At 34.8% G+C, this 24,465-nt stretch overlaps 1 protein-coding gene across 1 annotated transcript in view; it reads left to right on the top strand.

Moving 5' to 3' along the window:
• The window catches only part of LOC127948770 (catenin alpha-2-like), a 403,027-nt gene that overhangs the window by 65,219 nt on the left and 313,343 nt on the right, over positions 1-24,465 (top strand). Inside the window, exons 3-6 of the mRNA XM_052545461.1 lie at positions 5,256-5,451; positions 9,932-10,098; positions 10,929-11,048; positions 15,466-15,732. Coding sequence (XP_052401421.1) covers positions 5,256-5,451; positions 9,932-10,098; positions 10,929-11,048; positions 15,466-15,732 — 750 coding nt within the window. The remainder of the gene's footprint in view (positions 1-5,255; positions 5,452-9,931; positions 10,099-10,928; positions 11,049-15,465; positions 15,733-24,465) is intronic.

Raw genomic sequence — 24,465 nt, 5'->3', positions numbered from 1 at the left:
ATTTTAATGTTAAAAGTTAATGTTGCTCATGTTCTATTCTGTATTGTTAATATAAATCATACACTTTCGGAATACAAAGGTTGCATTTTATGCATGCAACAGCACACTGGCAGTCCCTTATGACAATGACCTTGGTAAAGTGAACATATTTTATTTAACTATAGTATTTGTAGATTTCCTTGGTTACCACTACAGTAAACATATTTGAACCATGTGTAAACATAAATATAACCTAATAACAGTTTAGAAGTATCGTATCTGTATCGATATCGACGCTACTGGCCATTAAAAGTATCGGTATCGTATAGAAAAGAAAATTTGTGGTATTACCCAACCCTAGTTGTAACATTTGAATTAATATGTGAATCTGTCTGTCTGACTCTTAAATATTATATCTTAAAACTTGGCCAAGTTTTACTATGAGGGTGCCGAGCCAATATTCAGTATCGGTATCGCTCCGATACTGGCATTTTCTCCTGGATCTGCATATTGGTCAGACGACACAGATCTGCTATTGTGCGTATACTATTCAGTGTTATTCTTAAGCACCACAAAAGGTACAAAATCATTATAAAGCACCATAAAGTTTCCTTGCACTATACTGTATGTCAAGTGTTCTGAGACTGTTCCATGTGGATAAGTCGTTGATATCAAGTTCACTTAATTCTCTCTGCTGCGTCTGTCAGTCATCCTCTGTCCAGCATTCAAACTGTGCGTTGCATTCGGTTATTTCAGTCAAGACGATGAAAATTTATCCAAGATTGTTCACTTTCCTATTATTATACTTGATTTGTAGATAAAAATCTGTGATTTTGCATATAATTATTTTCCTGGAGTTTAGTGCTGTTTCTAAAGCATGTTAACGTTTCTTTCTACCGGATTTCTGTTAGATCATGGACAAGAGAACACTATGAATTGTTCTTTATGGGCATAGTAACTGACATTTAAACTGTTAAAAGAAACTGGTCGATAAACTATTGCACAGATATAATACACTATGCATCTAAATACACTTCCCTTTGTGCTTTGAACTTTTATATGCAGAGCTTTGCTGTGACTCCGTGTTGCTTCAAGCGTATCATGTGCATAAGTGATTTCTGCTGCTCCATATAGGATATAATAACTTTTCTTGTTGTCTTATCTATCATATGTTGCTACCTCATTACTGTGCTATACATTTAATTTTATAGTATATTAATTAATATATACTAAAAAAAAGTTTTACACAAAGTCTAAAAAATACTTCACATTAAATATAATAATATCACTAATATCGTTAACACAAATATTGTTTTTATTTTATATTTTTTTAAGTGATTAAAGGATCTTTTTGACATACCAGTTTTGATTGAATAAAATATCAAACATAAAATGAGGGGGAAAAAGTAAAAATCTTAGGTTAAGAACAAATGCAAACAAAGCCTGATTTAAGGACAAACTGTTTTACATCATTTTTCATGTGCTTTGATATTGACCTAGCTGGTACAACCAGTAAACAGCCTTGGACAGATAAATGTATTATATAGAATGTATGCTAAATATAATTGAACAGCTTTCATGGTGAGTATTGGCCAGATCATGATAATGATCGTAAAGCCAGCCAAATCAATGCCCTGCATGGGCTCAGAAAGATAGAATTCATCTCCGTATATTTCAGAGAACAAGGAAGGAGGTGGTGTTCATACAGAAATCCAATCTTGACTGTCTTACTATTGCTACCATTTGTTACACTTTTGTTGTCATAATACTATTAAAAACTTCCCCACTGTCCTTATGAAATGACTGTAGTGGGAGTGTTGTGGTATTTTGTTGTTCTCACATTATTATAGAACAAAGAATACCAGATCTGGGGTTCATTTATAAATGTTAGTGCTCCATTTGTCTTGCTGACACTGTTATTGACACTGACAGTGTTATTCAAGAGAAGGTAAGCCTCACTGGTTATTGATTGTGTGGTTATGAATGATACTAGTGTCAGGGAATTCCCTCACTGGAATTCCAAACTCCTTTACAGTAAAAAAAAAAATATATATATATATATTCAGGAAGTTTTAAATCTGATCCAGCAGGATTAAAGGATTTACTTAGTAATAATGATTCGCTATTTATTATTCTGTCATGATTTATGATTTATTAGTTGTTCCAAACCTATATGTAGCCCCCCCCCCCCCCTTTTTTTTTTTTTACAAATCTACTTTGTACTTTTTGTTTTCTGAGTTTTACCGAATTTTTCAGATTTTCTGAGCTCACTAGTCAAACAATTTGATTAAAGAACAAGTCTTTCAGAATTTTTTTTCTGAAGTTAAATTGACTCAAATAACTATTTGTTGTCAATTTGAGAATCACTTCTCATTCGTTCGTTCGTTCATTCATTCATAAATAAATACACAAATAATAATTCAGCTTATTCATTTAAACAGCTGATTCATTCATAAATGATGCAAGTGACTGTCTTTATGAAATGGTCCCTGAATCATTGGCTCACTGGATTCATTCAAAACTGCACTTCATTGAGTAATGAAACACTGCAATGTGACATCCCTAAGAAATACCATGATAATGATTATATTGTTTATTTGCATGGGCAGCCTTCTAAAATACTTGATTCTGATTGGTCAACAGCAGTGTTCTGCAGTCATATAATTGTATAGTCTGATGCAACTGATTCCCAACATAGCTGTCATAGCTCTTACCAGAATCTTTTAATCTTTTCTTCATGCCAAGGTCTTCCTGGAGTTTGCTTTCTGATAATGATAGTCTTGTCTGTTCATTTATCCCTAATGTACCATCTGATCTTTCTGAACTCTGTTTAGTGGTGAGTGTTAGATTGAATACCGTTTCTCATTTCTGTAATGAAGCGTTTGCCGCCAATATCAACTGTTATGCCTGACATTAGCTTTTCCTTGCAAAATCATTTCAAATTTTTGTCCCAACAAAATGGTTTTCATTATCATTAACCCAGTCTGAGCTGCATTTACTTCAGATCACTTTCTATGTTCTCCTTTAAGAGTCAACTATGCTTTGTTTTGATTAAACCTCTCTTAAAGGCACAATATGTAAGATTATTTTTTTATTAAAATATATAAAAACCACTAGAACAGTGTTATTTTTTTTTACTGACTTGTGTACTTACATTATCCCAAATGTTTTGAAGAATTTTTAAATCCAGAGTAATGAGCAGTTTTATCTAGTGACACTGACCATATCCATAGTGTCAGTGTTGCCTGCCAATGACGTCATAATCCATCTATTTCCTCGATTTGGAAACAACAAAGACGCTTTAATATGCTGTGCATTTTAACAGACCGGTGAAGACCGCACAGAGTAGCATTCTAACAGAACTTTCAAATTTATCTAGTATGATACAACAGCGCTGCTATTTCCCCCCACATACGCACGACTGGAAAGAGCGGAAGCGGTGACTGTGGCATAGTAAAAGCCCCGCTGCTTTCGAGCCTTGTGTAACACTTGTTCAGCAGCCTCTTTTCACTTGGACGGCTTTCAGCTTCACACTGCTTCATTCTACTATGTTAATAAATCATAAACTCATCCATGAACATGATTTCTGCCTGAGTCCCGTCGGATTGCATCGGCTGTGGGGATGAAGACGAGAACTCCCATGATTCCACGCTCAGTCATGGTGTCACCAAACCTCTTTGTTTGTTTTAAATACTTCTTCTATTGGTGAAAAATGTACATAATGTGCCTTTAATGTAATCCAGTGTTATTCTGTGCATTGTCTTTGGGAATAACTGTGATAAATGTTCAGGCAAATGGGGTCTTAATCTTTATCTGCTGTATAGGCTGAGTTTGAACAAGGAACTCGAGTTAGTCCTTTGTTGTATTATGGTAATTACTTAGTGTGGGTGTCCTTGAAAATGCATTACCCTGGGTAATGTGGGTACCAGCAGTGAAAACATGAACGTGAAAACCAGCATTGTTTTATAGGCCCTTTGAGAGCTTAAAGCTTGACTATTGAACGAGTCACTATACATCACATAAAATGTTTCTTAACAGCGCAGGCTTAATTAGGAATGTGTAGATCTAATCATGTAGACAAATGTGGTAAATTGCCAGAAATGTCTGCAATGCAAATAATCCCTTCTATCAACGCAGCTAGGCAATGTTATTTTTACCCTTTCCAAATGCATGCTTGTGCTAAATGAGCTGAAATTTGAGGAAATTTGATTATGTGGTGCAGTGTTAAACTAAGATGTGCACTTGACACTCGAGAAGTCAGACAAGACTTCAGACATTGTATCCATACTGAAAGGTGCCAATAACATGGAACAGTAATATCATTTCATGGTAATACCTTTCTGATTTTATATAAATGCACTGTTACTCAATGTAGTATTCATGTACATGGTCCATAAAAAACAAACAAACAAACATTATATATATATATATATATATATATATATATATATATATATATATATATATATATATATATATATATATATATATATATATATATATTCGGTAACTGAAATTAACCAAATAAGCAAGAAGACAGAATAAACTATACCAAACAATGACGTGATGCTTTTTTTTTTTAAAGCAAGACAAAATAGTAAAAAGCTAATTGTGGTGCTTTAATTTGTGCAATGGTGAAAAAAAAAAGGCAAAATACATTGGGGGAAAAAACCTTGAAAAACCGTGTTCGGTACTTGGCCTTCGGCTTCAGCCAAAAATGTTCAAAATTCAACAAAATCAACAAGAAAGTGTTTCTTTTGAAAAAAGTTTAAATAATTAAATTATTATTTTTATTTTATTATTTTTTGAACTAACAAATGAACGAACGACAACTGAACAAATTAATAAATAAATATCTTGAGTTGATGATAACTCCTGTTGAAGGAGGTTGGGGTTTGTTCACATAGACACGTCCTTGCGATTGACTGCCTTTTTTTATTATTATTGGGCTATGTGCATATACTGTAGATAGATGTCTTTGATTGTTTGTGAGTGGCCCCTTACCTAATCACAATTCTGAAAGCAACAAACAAACCCAGCGGTTTTTCTGACCCATTGGTTTAGAAATAAACAAACTTCTGCTGGATAATGCTTGTGTTCATCACGCATTTTCATTAAATGTCCCAAATCACCTACGTTACCTGATTTGCCTTATGTATTCTGCTCAGAGAATGGTACATAAGAAACAAACAAACAAATAATTATTATATATAAAATGTGATAAAAACAAGTCTTTTGCCCAATCCATCTTCATCTATGACTCTTCTCATACACAGGTCACCACCCTGGTCAACACCAGTAACAAAGGTCCATCCGGTAAGAAAAAGGGCCGCTCCAAGAAAGCTCATGTGCTGGCTCTGTCTGTGGAGCAGGCTACACATAACTTTCTAGAAAAGGGCGAGCAGATTGCTAAGGATAGCCAGGACCTGAAGGAGGAGCTTATCGCAGCTGTAGAGGACGTTCGCAAGCAAGGTGAGCAGCTTGTTATCACCCTGAGGTACTGTCCCAAACACAACCTGCTGCTTATTTGTTACGGCGTCCCATAAAGCAACCAAACATATATTAATTATATATATAATTATTAAGGCTGTCTGCTTTTAGCCTGTGTGCTGCAGTTTTCAGACAGCTAAGCTAAAGTTTTCTGTTCATTTTTCACCTATAAGTCCTGTATTATGTACAGCCCTTATCTGGCAGCACATTAAACACACACTCTCTCTCTCTCTTACCACATTTTCTCTTACCATACACACTGTGTCCCTTTCCAGCACTTTCATGCTCATTGGTTTGGACTGAAGTAAGTGTTTGCTCAGCCAAATTACCTCTATGAAAATGGCAAATAGTTATTGATGGTGTTTCACAGAGCATTCATCATTCCATAAACACAGCCGAGCAGCAATTATGAGGTTGCGAAGACAAGAAAAAATACACTTTTAAACCCCAAATACTAAAATGTATTAGCTGTCATTGTAGTGTATTAATAATAATCTGTTTTCTCTTTTTGTGGTTTGTTTTGAAGAATCTTTGAGGTAATGAATGTGAAATCTTTATTTAATTTGTTTAGTTTGGTGGTGGATTAAATTACTTGCTAATATAATATTAATGGGAGTCTGGGACAATTCGCTGTCTCTTTCTGGGACTTTAAATATGAACTAATTCAGAGAAAAACAAAGAAGAAAATCAGTGTAAGAGAAATGTCACATTTCTCACATTCATGGGAAACCTGGAAATATTGGGAAATTTTAAAATAAGTTATTTCAGGCCTTTAAAAAGTCATAGAAATATAAAAAGATAATTATAATATTATACTACAGTTCCTTTTTCTTTTTTTTTTGGCAGTCTTGGCAAGAGCACATTTTAAAAATCTTACATAAGGCAGTCTATATTTTACCACAGGTCCGCAGTGAGATATCCCTGTTCACTGAGTTTTTAGAGTAATTTTTGGTGAAAATAAACAAGCGTTATGAGGTACTGCAGGTAAGGGACTGACCGATGGAGACTGAGCCAAGCCCCGGCTGCAGGGGCATAATGAAGCGTGTTAAAATACTCTGTGTGGACCATTAGCAAGCTGACCTATAACTGGGATGAGGTTAATGAACACAGGTTGGACATAATGGTCCGAGTGGCTTACCACTCCCAAGGCTGACCGTCTGTCGTTAAGTAATTATGTATGTAATTGTCACTTGTGTCCCACAGTTATTGATTTATTCATTTAATGACAATGAAAAATTACTTAGTGAAACTTTTGAACAAAAAAAAACCAAAGGATTAGTTCACTTCCAGAATAAAAAAAAATAATTTACTGATAATTTACTCACTCATATGTCATCCAAAAAAAAAAAAAAAAAAAAAAAATTCCAGTATTTTTCTCCATATAATGAACTTCAGTAGTGGTCACTGGGTCCAAAGTTCAGTTCAGCTTCAAAGGACTCTACATGACCTCAGCCGAGGAATAAGGGTCTAATTTAGTAATACTATTGGTCATTTTCAAAAAATAAATAAATAAATAAATAAATAAATAAATAAATAAATAAATAAATAAATAATATTAATATATATATATATATATTATATATATATATATATATATATATATATATATATATATATATATATATATATATATATATATATATATATATATATATATATATATATATATATATATATATATATATATATATATATATATATATATATATATATATATATCATATTTTAACAAGATGCACAAATGCTTGTCTTGCACTAGCTCAATCTCACGAATCATGCACTCGTGTACTATTATTATTATTATTATTTATTATTATTATTATTATTATTATTATTATAAAATGGTAGATCGTTTAGTTAGATAAGACCCTTATTCCTCGGCTGGGATCTTGTAGAGCCCTTTGAAGCTGCATTGAAACTGCAATTTGCACCTTTAACTCTTGGTCCCTGATAAAGTCTACTATATGGAGAAAAATCCTGGAATGTTTTCTTCAAAAACTTTAATTTATTTTCGACTGAAGAAAAAACACATGAACATCTTGGAAAACATGGGGGTGAATATATTTTCATTTTTTTTTTTTTTTCTGGATGTGAAGTAATTCTTTAAGCTACTAGTAGTAAATTATAAGACCAAACAAACAGACACAACAAACATGCCAGTCATTTTATACTGCTGCTAGCTGCTCATCACCCTCCCACATGAGCTCTTCAATGCAAAATTCCATATTAAGATATTTCCAAAAAAGTTAAAGTGCATTTTTTTTTGTCCTGTCCAGCTTGTTTTTTATTTTTATTTTTTATTATTATTTAATAATATACTGTATTTTTGTGTTTCAGAAGGACAAATGGAGTAAAAAGACAATGCACAAGATGAAAACAGTAATGAGAGTAATGAGAGCTGAGGGTCATCTCAGGGATCAATAGGCTATTCATCTAATGCTGTCCTATTTAAGTTGCTCTTTCAAGGTCCATAAAACCTGGTCAAATCTGTTAATATTCCCATTCATCTCAACATTTTATCAGTCACTGTGTTTTTGTCTTAAATAATACAAAACTAGATGACTCCATCATACCACACATTTCTGTCAGAGTGAGGTGAAAGAATATATATATATTTTTTTTTCTTTTACTTAGGATTTAGTTTCTCTGGAGAAATAAGCATTGCACTCATTAAATATTGACTTGGTTATCTCTAACATTAACTTTCATTTATTCTAGGTCATCGGATGTTATATTACAGTCTGGTTCTTTGAAAGAAGCTTTAAAACAGTTTTTATTTTTCAATTTCGATGCCTGTAGCATGACCAAACATTGTTGCAAAAATTAGGATTGCTTCACATAGCTTGGATGAGAATTTGCCTGAATGTGTCTGTTCTTTTGACTTGGTTAAATTATACAGGATGGAAATAAGATTATAACCTTCTGTGGTAATCCGTGAAGGTAGAGCTGCCACAGCAGTGCACAGAGCCAGAGGACAGTGCTGACATTTCCCCTGGAAGTGGAGGGGCAGCAGCAAGGCTTTGTTAAGAATAGCTGGCATTCTGTCGTTTCAGTTCATTGTGAGAGAAACAGCAGAACACGCACATAAACAAAAGTACAGCCATATTTATTATGTGCACGCAAGTGTTCACCCACACAGAGCAGGTACAGGCTTAAAAACAAATATTCTCTCTTTCCCTAGACTCTGGGAAGTCCGTTTGCCACAATCTTTCTTCTCTTTATATCATTTTCAGATTCAGTGACATTTGCTAATGTCTCAGCCGGGCTCTTTGTAAGCTTTCATTAATCAACTCTGTCCCGCCTGCGGCTCCTGTTCAGATGGAAAGTGGGAGTCCACTTACTGTAGGGTCATTAATAGATTCTGTCAATGAACCTTGAGACAAATTGCTCATTTTTACTTCAGCAAGCATACCACAGTAACATTCTGACAGTCTGAATCAAGCTTCTTTTTCTCAGAAGTATAACACATAAATAGATAGAAAGTGCTGCTTTTGAATACATTAAAGTTCAGGAGTGTATAGTTATTTACTATCAATCAAAATGAAAGGGAATTAAAAAGCTGCTTCCATCACTCCTGTGCCAGTCTACAAATGGCTTTTTGTTCTAGACTTTATTTTCTGCATATTGATCTGCTTTTGTTGTTAAATTATCTTAAAAAAGTCTTCACAGAACTGAAAAAAAAATATTTTGTAACAGACTACACAAAAACATTTAAGTGGTGTTTTTTAAATGTTTTAATTGTTAATTACATTTCCAGTTGCCTTAAATTATCTCAGTGTTATCTTATAAATATTAATATTTCTCAACTTATACTTAATCAACTCATATAATGTTGGAAATACCCTCAAATTTAATCTTTTGCTGTCCATCCTCAACCTAACCACAGGCTCTACTCTTCACCACAACGATAACACTACAAAACCAAGACCTTTGTAAATTCGAACATAACACAACATTTAAGTACTAATTTTTGTCCCTCTATGTTAATCTTGTGTAAAAACACACAAAATAACACTTAATTTCTACATTTATTTTCCTTGTTTTCTGATGCAAAGCATGCTGGGAACTAGAAAATGCAATCATTTTAAGTTCACTTTACGACAACAAAATTTTGAGCTTACAGAACTTATTTAAATTAAGTCCAATGAACTTTAATTATTATTTGAGTGCAATTAACTAATTTCATTGGATTCATTTTACTGTTCGGTTTTACAGTGCAGACACCATCAACCCCTTGTACACTGGTTTCTGAAGTGACTGTTTCACTAATGAACACTCTTGGCTTGCAGTTTATTTCACTGGTAAACAGATGCACAGCTATAAATAAACTTTTGACATGTCCATGCAGCTTTAGTGAGTTCCGAATTAAAAATGCAAGACAGCACAAGGGATTTGCTGTTTTGGTGGAACTCTAAACATATGTTGTTTGCTTTTGTCTCGGTTGTTTTTTGTCTCTGTGTAGGTGAGACGATGCACATGGCCTCCTCAGAGTTTGCGGATGACCCCTGCTCCTCTGTGAAACGTGGCACCATGGTCCGTGCCGCCCGTGCCCTCCTTTCTGCTGTCACTCGCCTCCTCATCCTGGCTGACATGGCTGACGTCATGAGGCTCCTGGCTCACCTCAAGATCGTATGTTTCCTTCTTATTCATTTCTCACTGGCCATTATTTTTCCACAGTTGCAGTTCATGAAATTCATCACAGTGTATTTGTCTATTTCATTTTATTTTTCCGTGTTTACCTCCCCACTCTCAGCTAGCCACTATAAACATTATTACTTCTTAACAAGCCAGACCCGCCTCTCAATTGTTGCGATATCCAAGGAGACCTATTTCTAGGGCACAGGAAATGAAATGTATTGTAGTACAAAGAAACTGTCTTTATCTCGAATCCTGCTGTTTATTTGCTTTGCGCATATATTAACTTTGCAACAGACTATTATAATGCACTTGCTTCTGGTCATCAATTAGGCTCCATATTTCACATTTATATTTATGGTGTAGAATTTAGGCTTTTTTCTCTTGTATCTTTTTCACATCCATAATCCACAATCCTTCTAGTTCCACTATTTCGATTTTTGTTCCCCACCGGCTATAAAAACACTTTAAAACACTTTTTCTGTTTACCAGTGGCCTCTCTGTTATATAATCATTAAACAAATTTGAGAACTAAGATCTGTGAAACTTAATGGTTGTGAAAAGGAGAGCTTTTAGAGTGTAGGATGAGGTTGAGAAACTTTTAGATTTACCACAAGGGACAAAACACCTCCTTTGTTCTTCTGCTAGTCTCATTACGGAGAGTGAAAACTGTCCCAGGAGAACCAATAATAAGCACAACAAAAGTTAACGGTCACCCAGCCACATCAGTTAAAGTGCTTTTTAGAACTTTTCTACTACTTTTCATTTTATGGATGATGTTTAAACAGTTGGATGTTTGTATGTGTGTGCGTGTTGATTTACAGGTGGAAGAAGCTCTAGAAGCCGTCAAGAACGCCACCAATGAGCAGGACTTGGCCAATCGCTTTAAGGAGTTTGGGAAAGAGATGGTCAAACTCAACTATGTTGCTGCTCGCAGACAGCAGGTATTATTAAATATCACAATTGTTATCTATCTATCTATCTATCTATCTATCTATCTATCTATCTATCTATCTATCTATCTATCTATCTATCTATCTATCTATCTATCTATCTATCTATCTATCTATCTATCTATCTATCTATAAAATAAGCAGTAAGGTACAATAAGCGATGCTGTGTGTAAAGGCCCGTTCACACCAAGCATGATAACTATAAAGATAATGATAAAGATATAGTTCTAAAAATAGTTCTAAGACTATTTTGAAAAAGATAGAGAAACGATATTGTTGGAATCATTTTCATTTTCATTTCATTTTTTTTTCCAGCTGTTGAACGATACAAATCTTGACAGCCAATCAGAATCCATCCTGCTGTAACGAGCTCGAGGATTTAAAGCAGCAGACAGGTGCGCTTAGAATAAACAGACGATAACATTCGCTGGTGTGGACACTAATATCGTTTTCTTTATAATTATCATTCTTGGTGTGAACGCGCTTAGGTCTTTGCTGAAGGGAACCCTTAAAGGGGGGGTGAAATGCTATTTCATGCATACTGAGTTTTTTACTCTGTTAAAGAGTTGGATTCCCATGCTAAACATGGACAAAGTTTCAAAAATTAAGTTGTACGTTTGAAGGAGTATTTCTGTTCCAAAAATACTACTTCCGGTTTGTCACAAGTTTCGGGAAGTTTTTTTCGAGTATGGATCTGTGTGACGTTAGATGGAGCGGAATTTCCTTATATGGGTCCTGAGGGCACGTCTGCCGGAAGAGCGCGCGCTGCCGTAGAGCAGAGCAGAGAGAGCACAACAGACTTCATTGATCAGAGCGAGAGCGTCGCGAAATGTCACAAAAGGAGTGTGTTTTTGGTTGCCAGGGCAAGACAACCCTGCACAGATTACCAAAAGGGAAACAGCATTAAGGGACCAGTGGATGGAGTTTATTTTTACAGAGCATCAACGGAGTTGTGCAAGTGTTTTTGTTTGTTCCCTGCATTTCGAAGATGCTTGTTTTACAAACAAGGTCCAGTTTGACGCCGGATTTGCACATCGTTTATTTCTTAAGGATAATGCAGTCCCAACGAAAAAGGGTCACGATCGTGTGTTGGAACCGCAGGCAGTGAGTAAAACTGCTTCAAATATCTCTGTGTTATTAACTTAGCTATCGGCGTGTAAGCACATCAAGTAAACAACATGCGATGTTGTCATCAAACTGCACTTTCCACATGTACAGCTTAAAAAAAAAAGACGACAAAGAAAGTGGAACTTAGTCATTTTCCAAAACCGCTAAGCAAATATATACAGTTTCAGTACATACCACATAGAGACTGATTGCTGATGCTGCTCTTGTTCAATTTCAGCCTCTGGATCTGATTCTGGATCATAAATATACGCTGAATCTGACTGTTAGCCATGGTTTGTTTTGGTTGGTTTTGTCCTCACGGTGTCACAGCTTCCAGACGCGCTCAGCGCAAAAGCCTACTGGCGCTCGTGATTCTTTGGCTCCGCCCACACGTCACGTCTCCAGCCACTCGTGTTTTTCCGGGAAAAATCGGTACAGATTATCTTTCTCTTATGAATATAATAAAACTAAAGACTTTTTGGAGTTATGAAGGATGCAGTACTACTCTATAGGTACTCAAGATTAACAGGATATTGAGTGAAAACGAGCATTTCATCCCCCCCCCCCCCCCTTTAATAGGCAGGTAAATAGGCTTCAGCTATGACGCATTAACAACAAAGCATGGACTCTTGTACCTTACTGCTTGGTTACCAAACAATCCAAACCAAACATTTTGTTGATGTTACATTTTTGAAGTAAATTGATTAAATGCAATCCTTCCAATAAAAAGTTACTAACAGTGACAGTAAATGGCAAGATCATCATCTTATGGAGCTCAAATAAAAACAGAATAGGAACTGTTCTCATCCACTGTGACATTTATCTTTTAAAGGCATATGTAATATTTTCTCAAACACATACATCTGCTTTTCTCTCATCAAAATAGATCAATTTGCAGCATAGTGCGAGTTTGCAAGCGTCGTTACTGTGTAAAATGATGAACATACAGTACTAGGGGTGCTCCGATCACGATCGGCCGATCGTTATGCGTATCTCGTCAGTAAAGCCGGTTATTTAATCAGCGGTTAATTCCATCAGGTGCGTGATTTCACATAGAGCAGCTGTTACTACACAGAGCCGTTGTTAACTGAGAAGATGCGCAAATCCACTTCATTTTCAGCGTTTATTGGCGCATCTTCTCAGTTAACAACGGCTCTGTGTAGTAACAGCTGCTCTATGTGAAATCACGCTCCTGATGGAATTAACCGCTGATTAGAGAACCGGCTTTACTGACGAGATGCGCATTAACGATCGGCCGATCGTGATCAGAGCACCCCTATACAGTACCATACCTGAAACAGAATAAATACAGTAATATTCCTTCCACTCTTTGGAAACTGTTGACCTCCACTCCAGGGTTGCCATGTCTGTGTAAAAAAAATAAAAATGTGTCATGTAACACAACGCAGCCGCAATAGATCTGATGCATGGATCGCTTTTATTTCATTTTTTCCTGTTTTATTCAAAATATTCACAAACATTCTCACTATATTACAAAATATCTCATATTACGATTCTGAAATATGTGCAATTGAATGTATTTCGTCGTTTAAACCCTTTTTATTTCAACCGTTTTGATCTATATCGGGTGATGGGCGCCGTCGTGTTAGTTCCAGCTGAATCCGAGCTGTGGGATTTACAACACGCAAATTCATCCTCTTCTCCCGAAACACGTTAAAGTAGTTCTCCAGTAAACTGGGAGAAGAACAGAGTAAACTGTATAATTACCTAAACGTTCTGTAAATGATATAAATTAAAACATGTAGTCAGATTATATTTGTAAGGATCATTATTGCCGTTTCTATGGACATCAGTGTGTATTTTACAAACTGCAAATGTTTCAGGGACCAGCCAAGACTGATGACACCGGTGTGATCATATGCGTTAAAGGGTTAAAATCACTCTAAAATCATGTTCCAGGGGGTCAGAATTGTCTTCCAGTGGTGTGTCTCGCTTCAACCCACAGACTGAAAAAACAAATAATAATTCTAATAAATAAAAATAAAATAAACAGCCAGCTGCTGCAGTATAAATGTAGCTCAGTTTTGTTGGAACATGGTTCCACTCAGACACTTGCACACATCAAGGTTTCTCCCAGAGATTGTCTATAGGGAGATGAGAAGGTCTGTACTTCTTGCTATTGCAGAAAATGTAACGGAAGTGTTAGCTTTAGCCGCTTTTTCTGCTAATGGTTGCAGGCTTGTCTTCTATTGGCTTTGTTTACATGAAAAGCGTTTCTGAGTTGCAGGAAGTGCATGGCCTCAAAATTAAAGGTGAATGACACCAGCAGGAGACACTCATTATTCGTTACATTAATACAGTTAAGTTTGCTGAAATACGTAATACATCGAAGAGTTTTGATATTATATTTATTGTAAATGATGCTAAGGTGGTTGCAAAGTGAAACAACGAACAAGCAGTAATTGTTCTTTTAACATGAATAAAACACAGCTGTTGATCAATATGAATCAAGTACTGGAACTTACCAAGAATATATGTTGCTGTATGTATGTTATATTTGCATATTTATGTTAATTAAATCAAATAAAATGAAACATTAAGCCTATTAGAATGATTTGGTTTTCATTGTAGGTAGGTTTATGACTTTGTATTAAGTTTTATAGCATTTTATCCATATGATGAAACTCACAGAGCTTTGAATGCATGAAAGGGTCTTTAATTAATTTTTTCGTGCGATTATGGGATGTCGGTTAAATAACTGATACATAACCCATAGGGTTATAAGTCCATTTAATCTTTAATCTGCTTTACAGTACAGTCGTTTTGTATACCTGTCGAAACACAACAGACTTGCAAATATTTTGCATAGCAAGTTATGCATTTGGACCTCAAAGTATGCAGGTACGAATTGCGACTACTCAAAGCCAGTTGTGCCCAATGGAACATCAGTACGCGAGTCAGGAAGACATAGCAGCAGCCCGCTGAAAAGCAAAAGAAGAAGAGTTAGAGTAATACATGTTTTAGTGCAGAAAAAAGATTTAACGCTAAGATAACTTTGTAGGCTTTGCGGTCTGTGATTTTCTAACAGAATTTGTCAGGTCAACATGATAGTCAAATAAAAAGGTGGGCTTCATCCGAGTGATGCAATATTAACAGTCAAATATTGTTGTTGTGAAGTAAGATGTAAGAATTAGTAATACAATTGACAGCAGTTAGACAATATAAATGACCAACAGTAATATACAGGGATGAAAATCGGATGTGTATCAGCAAATTAGATCTGTGCATTAGATCTTAAAGTGACAGGTCTGAAACAGATATCTGTGTATGTGTGTGCCAGGAGCTGAAAGACCCTCAGTGCAGGGATGAGATGGCAGCAGCTCGAGGGGCTCTTAAGAAGAACGCCACTATGCTCTATACTGCCTCCCAGGCCTTCCTACGCCACCCCGACGTGGCTGCTACACGGGCCAACCGGGACTATGTCTTCAAACAGGTCCAGGAGGCCATCGGGGGCATCTCCAGCTCTGCTCAGGCCACTTCACCCACCGATGAGAAGCACGGGCACGCTGGCATCGGCGAGCTGGCTGCCGCTCTCAATGAGTTTGATGTGAGTACACTCGGTTCAAATATTGTTTATTGCAGCATATGAGGTACACCGTGACATCATCTGTAAAGTGATGCATTTTGTTCGTTGTTTTTCAATGTTTCAGACTTTCTCCATTTGAAATTTCTTGTGTCTGCTTTGAAGTAAGCTGTTTGTAAATCGTTGTAGTCCCTGTAACGTGCCAACACTGTGGAACCAAGTCCTGTCCCAAACCCGCAACACTGGCAAAACAAAACAAACAAACAGAAAACACCGCTAAGCAAAACCAAACAAATGTAGAAGCAGAACACATATTTAAAATGTATACTTCCAAGTGCCGTCGTCTGTAAATGCACCATTTCGAAAGTAACCATATTGTACCAAAATTGTTGTGTAATATAACCGAATCAATAGCTCCCTCACTCCACCTCGCATCCTTGTCCTTGTCTGTTATATGCACTACTTTCTTTATATGCTTTATTTTCTTTGCCCTTGAAAACAAGTCATCTTTCTTAAGGCAATCCAGCAGAAACATTAATAGAAAAATATCTAAGAAGTACATCCTGTGAGAGACGATATTTGGAATGTTAGGCTGCCATCTAGTGGTTATGAAGATGATCCCTAGTACTACTGAAGTTCTACTGTTAATAAATGTTACAACAATTTTTTGATATAATGTAGTAAGTAATGTTGTTGACTTTTTCTTTTTCAAAATGATATGTTTAAATAGTGATTGACAACAGGTGCTGGACATTTCAGGAGAATATGTGACACACTAAATGGTCAAAAGTATGTATATAAACGGTGTCAAATCTATCTGTATGCTCAAATGATATGAAGACTCATAATGTCAGTAGTTAAGAATAAGTTGTTTTTGTTGCCTGGAGGCAATGCTGTGCCACAATGAGAATTTATCAAGAGAGGCTGTAATTAAAAACATGACTAAAAAACTACGGAAGCTTTGGCACAATAGTGCTTCTAGACAGCAAAAAAAAAAACAAAAAAAAAAAACCCTAAAGCAGGTCCTCATCAATATATTAAAGATGTTTATTCAATACAAAACATGAACATGAATTTTTTTTTGTATTAATATGCATTTTTTTTTTTTTTTTGCCTGAGTGCAGTTCTCCAGACTGCACATCATCTGGTGTACCTCTAGGACATAAGTGTTACCAAGAAACCTTAAACATTTTGACAATTTTATTTCCTTGCAAAGTTGAGAGAATGGGTTTATTGCATAATTATTAGCATTTTGTGATTATTTGGACTAATTTAAATTACTAGAACAGGTATTTGACAACATAGGTGTTTTTTAGTTTTATTTTATTTATTCCAATAACTTTTTTTTTTTTTTTTTTTTTTTTTTTTTGAGTTATCTGTATTTTCTGTATAGCAGTGACACTCAGTGGCTGTTTTTGGGTCACTGTTGTTTTATTATTATTTTATATACTATTATAGCATTTACCAATATTTTGATTTAGCTTTTTTATATTTTTAAATGTAAATTTTAATTTTAGTGTAAGTTTTAGTAATTTTATGTGCTTTTGAGTATATTTATAATCATAATTTATTCATAAGCTGTAGTAATTTTAGTAGTTCAACATCTTTTCTTTATTATTACATAATAAACATTTCTAATTTCTAATTACAATGTAATTTCTAATTACATTTCTAATTATTTTTTTAAGTTTTCATATATATATATATATATATATATATATATATATATATATATATATATATATATATATATATATATATATATATATATATGTTTGTATTTATAGATAAGTATCAGAGTTTAACTAAAGTACAGTGTAGATTATTTAGCACATATTTGTGAATGCAGTGTATTTTTTTAGCTATGCAATATTACCATGAGTAAACCACTTAATGGCTGGCAATATGTGCTTTCTGACTGATCCAGTGGCATTTGGGGACGGACAGTTTGACAAAGAAAAACAGGGGTCAATAGAAGATGTTGGAGTGTTGGAGCCTGTTTCATGGTTTGTGTGATTTTGTTTGCACATAGTCACGTAATGTCTAAAATGCACACTTTTAACAAGCAAAAATGTTTTTGTACATTTTAACAATTTGTTCCCTTCACTCAGTGTACTTTTTTTTTTTTTTTTTTGAGATTGCTGTTTATTGGTAGTCAGTGTAAATGGAGGTTTTCTCACACCTGCTGGACAGCATTAGACTGTGTTTGTGAGTGATGCATTTGGTTTCTGGAAGAGGAATCACAGCTGGAGGTGCGAGACGGGAGACGTCCCGCTAATGAATCTCTGCCTCCCAGACCTCCTGCATTTCTCATGAAGCTCAGACACACTGTTCAGCCAACATTCACACTCTTATTTATCAGAGTGAATATGCATGTGGAGAGAAATATCCTGACAGAAATGATACATCTGTTTGAAAATTCTGTGTGAAAATTTGTGTCATCTGCTGGGGAATGTTCTGCTTTCATATTCAGTCTGATCTGTTTTGAAGTAAGGTGTGTGTGTGTGTGTGTGTGTGTGTGTCTGTGTGAAGGGTGGGGTTTTGCCCGTGTTATGGCGTGCTGAAATCTGTTACATGCTTTGGAATACAAAAAAAACCTGTAAAGAACTACTACTGTATGCCTGATATTTCATGTTCGCATAATGGTGCTGCATACTTAAAGTAAGGTTCAATTAAAGTTTTTATATCAGTAAGTCTCGAGCGACAGGCTATGTCAGTAAATATGTTAATATTTTAAATATATTACTAGTTTGTACAATATTTGCCTTTATATTTAATACCATTTTACCCAGGCATATTATACATATTTTATATATTATTAAAATTAAAAGTCACCTTCCTGTGTCCTTGCACATAACTGAGTTTACTGGTGTTACAAGATCAATACAAGTTAAAATCTTTATTACTTTGTACAGCAAATATAAGTAAATTTAATTTTGTTAATTTTGTTACTCTAGTTCCAACTTTTAAGTATTGTGAGTATCTTTCAAAACTTTATTTATTATTATTATTTTTATTTTATTTTTTTACATTTATCCCATTGCAATGCCTTGTCCGATAGTCTTCCCTTGTAAATGTTTTCATTTATTTAAAAAAACTAGGGGATGATTCCAAATGACTTTCTGTGGTAACTGACGACACCTCACAGATGCTGTCGATAGAGCTTGACTGGTTTTGAACCCAGAACACTGGCAAAACGACTGAGTAAACTGAAGATAAATCAAAATACTTTTATCTTATTGGGTTTATCGTATTGAATCTTATTGGCACACAATTCTAGAGTCAGTTGTAATTATGATTATAAATAAATGCTTATTATTATTATTATTATTATTATTATTATTATTATTATTATTATTATTATTATTATTATTCATTACTGTTTGAAAGTTTGGGGTTGGTAAGATTTTTTTTTTTATAATTTTTTAATCTCTCTTTTATGCTCAACATGGCTACATTTATTCTATATCTATAGCTCTGTTTTCTAGTGTAATTTAAAAATGTTATTTATGTTTTTAATGTTAATACTAAATTTTCAGCAGCCATTATTCCAGTCTGCATTGATCCTTCAGAGACCATTTTAATATATTATATTATATTATATTATATTATATTATATTATATTATATTATATTATATTATATTATATTATATTATATTATATTATATTAATACTGAGAACTGTCAATAAAGATACTTCTTATTCAAGCATCATGCAGTTAGCTTTTGCAACATGAGAACGTCAGGCATTTATTCAATGTGAGCCCTGCAAACTTACTCTCTTACAAGCACAATCGAACCCATAGCAGCCTGCTCAGTGAACAATATGGCTTTACATCATTTTGATGATAGACCAACATTGAGCATTACATGATCGCAGCAGCCTTTGTTGAGTAGCATCCACACACACACACACACACACACACATACATTCATGCCTGTTGTTTTCCTCAGAGTGTATTCCTTGTTCAGTTTTGACCTACAGGACGTCGTCTCTGGGCGAATTGAACAGAGCATCAAAGGAACTGTCTATCCCCCATACAGCCATTTGTTTACCAGCGTGCTCCAGTCTTGAAAACAAATCAGTGTCTTGAGCATGTGGGTTTCTCTCCATTAAAGAGCCTGTTTAGTTTTCTCATTAGTGCAGAAGAGAGAAGATGGACTGCGGTTCCAATTGCAATTGCTGCTGCTGCTTTTATTATTTGCTTTGAAAATGATTACATATGCAGTAATTTTCACTTCTAAGCCTGCTATGATGTCATGCTGTCATGCTGAGGATTATTAGAATGTGTTTTTAGAGTGCTGACTGGTTTTATGGAGTGACGCAGTTTGTCTGGCCACAGACACCTTTGGTCAGACTGTGCAGATCACACAGTAAACAGTAGGGGGCAGTGTTGCACCACACCAGAAATCCCTCTCAGACTGAACAAGTGTGATTCATGTTGCTTCTTTCACGTCGTCTTTGGTTTGGTAGTCACAGACCAGACTGGCACTCGAAGCTCTGTATTGATATTGTATCTCAGTGAGGATTGGTATTGATTGAGTGTGTGGTGACCTTCTCAGTGACCATCTTATCTACTCAGAGGAGCCCACCGTGAAAATACCCATCATCAGCACTCCTGTGTTCTGCAGTATTATCTAATATTCTTCATCCCTTCCTTTGTAAATGTGGTCCCTTAACCATCGTTCCCTCCCCCTTTTCCTTTCTTCCTTCCTATTTTATTCCTCCTCTTTTATTTCCTTCTGTTTTTCCCTTCCTTTCTTCATTGGTTTCGTTATTCCTTATTTCCATCCTCCAGTTCTTCCCTCCTCCCTTCCTTTATTGTTTTTTTCTTTCCTCTTCATTTCTTTGTACCTTCTTTCTTTGCTTCTTAATTTCTGTTTTTCTATCCTCCAGTTTGTCCTTCCTTCCTCCATTTTTTTTTTTTTTTTTTTTTTTACATTTACTTATACTGTACATTTAGTAATTTAGCAGATGCTTTTATCCAAAGCAACTTACAGTTGAGGTCAATGGAAGCAAAATTTAAATCAACTAAAAAACAAAGATATATAAGTGCTATAACAAATCTCAGTTAGCCTAACAAAATACACATAGCAACATTTTTTTTTTTTTAATTATATAATAAATAAATGTAAACAGACAGGATAGAAAAAGAATAGAGCAAGCTACTGTAAGAAGCCTTTTTATTTATTTTTTTTTAATTTATTTTTTTGCTTTTTGGTAATAATAATAAATCAAAATAAAACAAAAAGACAGAATACAAAAATAATAGAGAAGCTCAGGCTTAGTTGGATTTTTTAGAAAACAATTTAATAATGGTAATTTATAATGTTTAATTTAAATATATTTAATATACTCTTTCTTCCCCTATTATTCTGTGCTTCTTTTCTTATCTTAACCCTTACTTCATTGTTTCCTTCCCTCATTTCATTTTTTTTATTACTTTTAATTACTTTCTGCATTTGTGTCTGCCTTCCCTAGTAAAAAAAAAAAATGTATATTTATTATAAATATATTTAAATGTATTTGAAATACATTTATTTAATTTAAAGTATACTACAGGTACATATGTACTTAATAAAATAGACTGCAACTATACTTTTACTAAACTGATATACTTAAAGTATGCTAAATTAAAACAACTAATCTTGTACATAATGCACTTTAATTGTCCGAAAGAGGTGCTGAAGTCCGATAAAAGAGATATTTAGTATATTTCATTGTGCTAAAGTGGAACTATTGTAAGTATACTTCAGGTATACTTAGACCAATATATACCACTATACAAGACCAATATAATGCAAAGATCATACAATCCTCATCAAAAGTGACATTAAACACATTTTAGACTTAATATTAAGAAAAGTGCAAATAAAATGTGATTATAATATTTAATCAGTAAGTCTCGAGTTATCTGTCAGTAAAAATCTTAATAGATTTGAACTATACTAAGTATGAAATGTATTTTAAATATATGACTTTTTTACTAGGGTAATTTCCTTCCCTCCTTTGTTTTCTTTTTTGTTGTTGTTTTATTTATTTTCTTCTTCCTTCTTCCTGTATTCTTTCATTTATTCATTTTGCATCCCTCCCTCCTTATGTTTCTTTTGCTTCCTTGCTCTGTTGTTTTTTGTTGTTGTTGTTGTTTTTTTTTTTTTTTTTTTTGCCTTTTTGCCTTTTTAAAAATTCCCCTCCCACAATAATTTCAGGTTGCTGATGGAAGTGCTCTGGGAAAAGACCCCCCTCTGGCTTACACACACACACACACACACACACACACACACACACAGACAGACAGTATCTATAACGAAGAAGTTGTCATCCTTTATTATTTTTCCAATGTGTCTTTGCCCCTCTGGATTTTAGAATAGAAATTAGGTGTAGCTGTTACGTGTGTGTGTGTGTGTGTGTGTGTGTGTGTGTGTGTTGTCAGTGCATGACCCTTCCTCGTGGTTTCATATAAGTGGTTATTGTAGCTCAGGGCTGCCAGGAAATAATCTCTTTGTCAGAATTGTCTCATTTCATGACCCATTCACATCTTCTACGGTGTCACTTCCTGTGTAAAATGATGGAAAATCCAAAGTGGAGAGGACCCCCTGCTATTGGATTAATCTGTAGTACAAAAGTACCTGTCAAATTAACACTCACACCTGACAGACCACCAATGGGGCATGTCAGATGAGCTTTCAGTGCTCCTTAAATCATCTTATGTCAGCACACAGTGACATAGAATAAATAATCTTTATATACAGGCCAGTACACAACCTATACCAAACACACACACACACACACACACCTGTTTCAGTGTTGAATTGATATTGGCTGATGAGAGCAATAGCCTGATTGAAAAGTCATTTACATGTTAAAACTGTAAACAAATTAAACATTTAAATGAGAAAGAAGTAAATATGGTTGGTTCCCGGCTCATAAAAGTCATCAGAGGGATGTTGGAAGAATTGGCAAAAGAATTGGGAAGTGATGACAAAAAAAACAAAAAAAAAAAAAACAAACATACATGGTCAGTTGGGTGCTGAAATGTTCATGTTTAATCATGCTCATGCTAGTGTAAACCTCAGTGTCTTGCACACATGCAGACATGCACACATACAATTGTGCACAGGGAGCAGGGAAAGCTAATATATGGATATGTATTCATTGCATTTTTTTCCTTTTTTTTTCTCTTTTTGGATCTTGAGAGGGTACTTAAAATGATTTAAGATGACTAGGGGCAATTGTTATGGCTTATATTGATTATAGCTTCATTGCATATTGTAGTCATCTGGAGTCAGAAATAGATGGAGGACATGTCTACAAACACCCACACAGCAAAATCCCACCTTTTTATCTCTAAAAGTTTCAAATGTATGCCTGTTTTGGGCCTGGGTGTGTAGACTTTAGGATTAGAGTGGATTAAACAGACACAGCAGTGGGTTTACTAGTGCATGCCTAGTTCCTCAGACCTGGGCTTTCTGGATCTCTTCTTCCTGCAGAGGAGCCAAACCCTTTCACAGAGGTTACCCAAAATCAATATATGTCTCTCTTTCTGTGTGCTGAACATATTTAGTTATTTATAGGCCAAAGAGCAAAACCCCTTAATATCGGCTACAGTATGGTTCTCTGAATAACAGATATTAGAATTGGAGTTTAGTTTTTTTTTCTTTTTTTCATAGTTAACTGTAAAGACTGTTTACTTATTATTAAAACATCTAAGCTTCACATGAAATGCCTAAAGACCACCCACAGTTTTTTCTTATTTAAAGAATAAACCAACAAATAAAAATTTAATATTTAGTTCAAATTTACTTAGGTCAAGATATATTCTCTGAAAACAATTCTTATGTTGCTTTGCTTCCCACATGTCTGTTTTGTTTTTGAAGATATTTGCAGAAAATAAAGCAAGAGTGTTCTCAAACCATCAAGCTGTATTCGGATAGTGTGACTGCTATGCCATGGCATTTATTAGTTCACCTAGGTTTAGCAGCCCTAACTGTCAAATTAAATCAAAATGAACTGTAGGGCCCTATGGGGTCCGTTTTAAAGCGGGATTTGTACTTTCGCCTGGCTCCGCTTCGCAAGCCTCTGCTGACTGCATGCACACTGTCCCAAAAGAATGAGGCTTTTATACTTGTCGCATTTGCCGTTGTACTATCTTTTGATAATATATATAGCTCCTCGTTAGTATAGTGGACTGGGGTTCAATTCCTTGACGGGGAGAGCATGGGAAAACATGGGTCCCAAGGCCAAACCAGTTGAGAACTGGTTAGATGTTGACCCACACCAGCAGGCATCTTTTAAAGCTGTCTGGTTTCACACTGTTTTCTTATGCAGTGCAGCAGAGAGGGTCTTTTAAAAGGTTTTCCTGTCTGAAACTGGCTCTTCAAGCACTTTTTAAAAGGAACAGCGATATTTGTGCGAAGAATGCATTTGATGCTGGCGCATACTTTATTCTGGTCAGGATGCAGCAGAATATTGCACATAATCTAAAAAATGATATTTTTTTACTTTTTTTTCAAAGAGGTTTGATCTATAGAAGTGTTTTGAAAACATTTATCTTTTGACTTGCAGGTAAAAAAAGAAAATAAAAAAAAATAAGATGCAAGAATGTTTATAAAGAAATAATGCAGAAATGACAGTTATGAATTTTAGATTGCTACAGAGGAACAACATATGTTTTGTGAGCACCAAATTAGTATATACGAGTGACTTATAAAGGATCATCTGACACTGAAGACTGGTGGAATGGATGCTGAGAATAA

Source organism: Carassius gibelio, chromosome B1 (assembly GCF_023724105.1).
Source record: "Carassius gibelio isolate Cgi1373 ecotype wild population from Czech Republic chromosome B1, carGib1.2-hapl.c, whole genome shotgun sequence".
Lineage (NCBI taxonomy): Eukaryota > Metazoa > Chordata > Actinopteri > Cypriniformes > Cyprinidae > Carassius > Carassius gibelio.
Note: the sequence above shows the minus strand (reverse complement) of the source record. Positions and strands in the feature narration are given on the sequence as shown.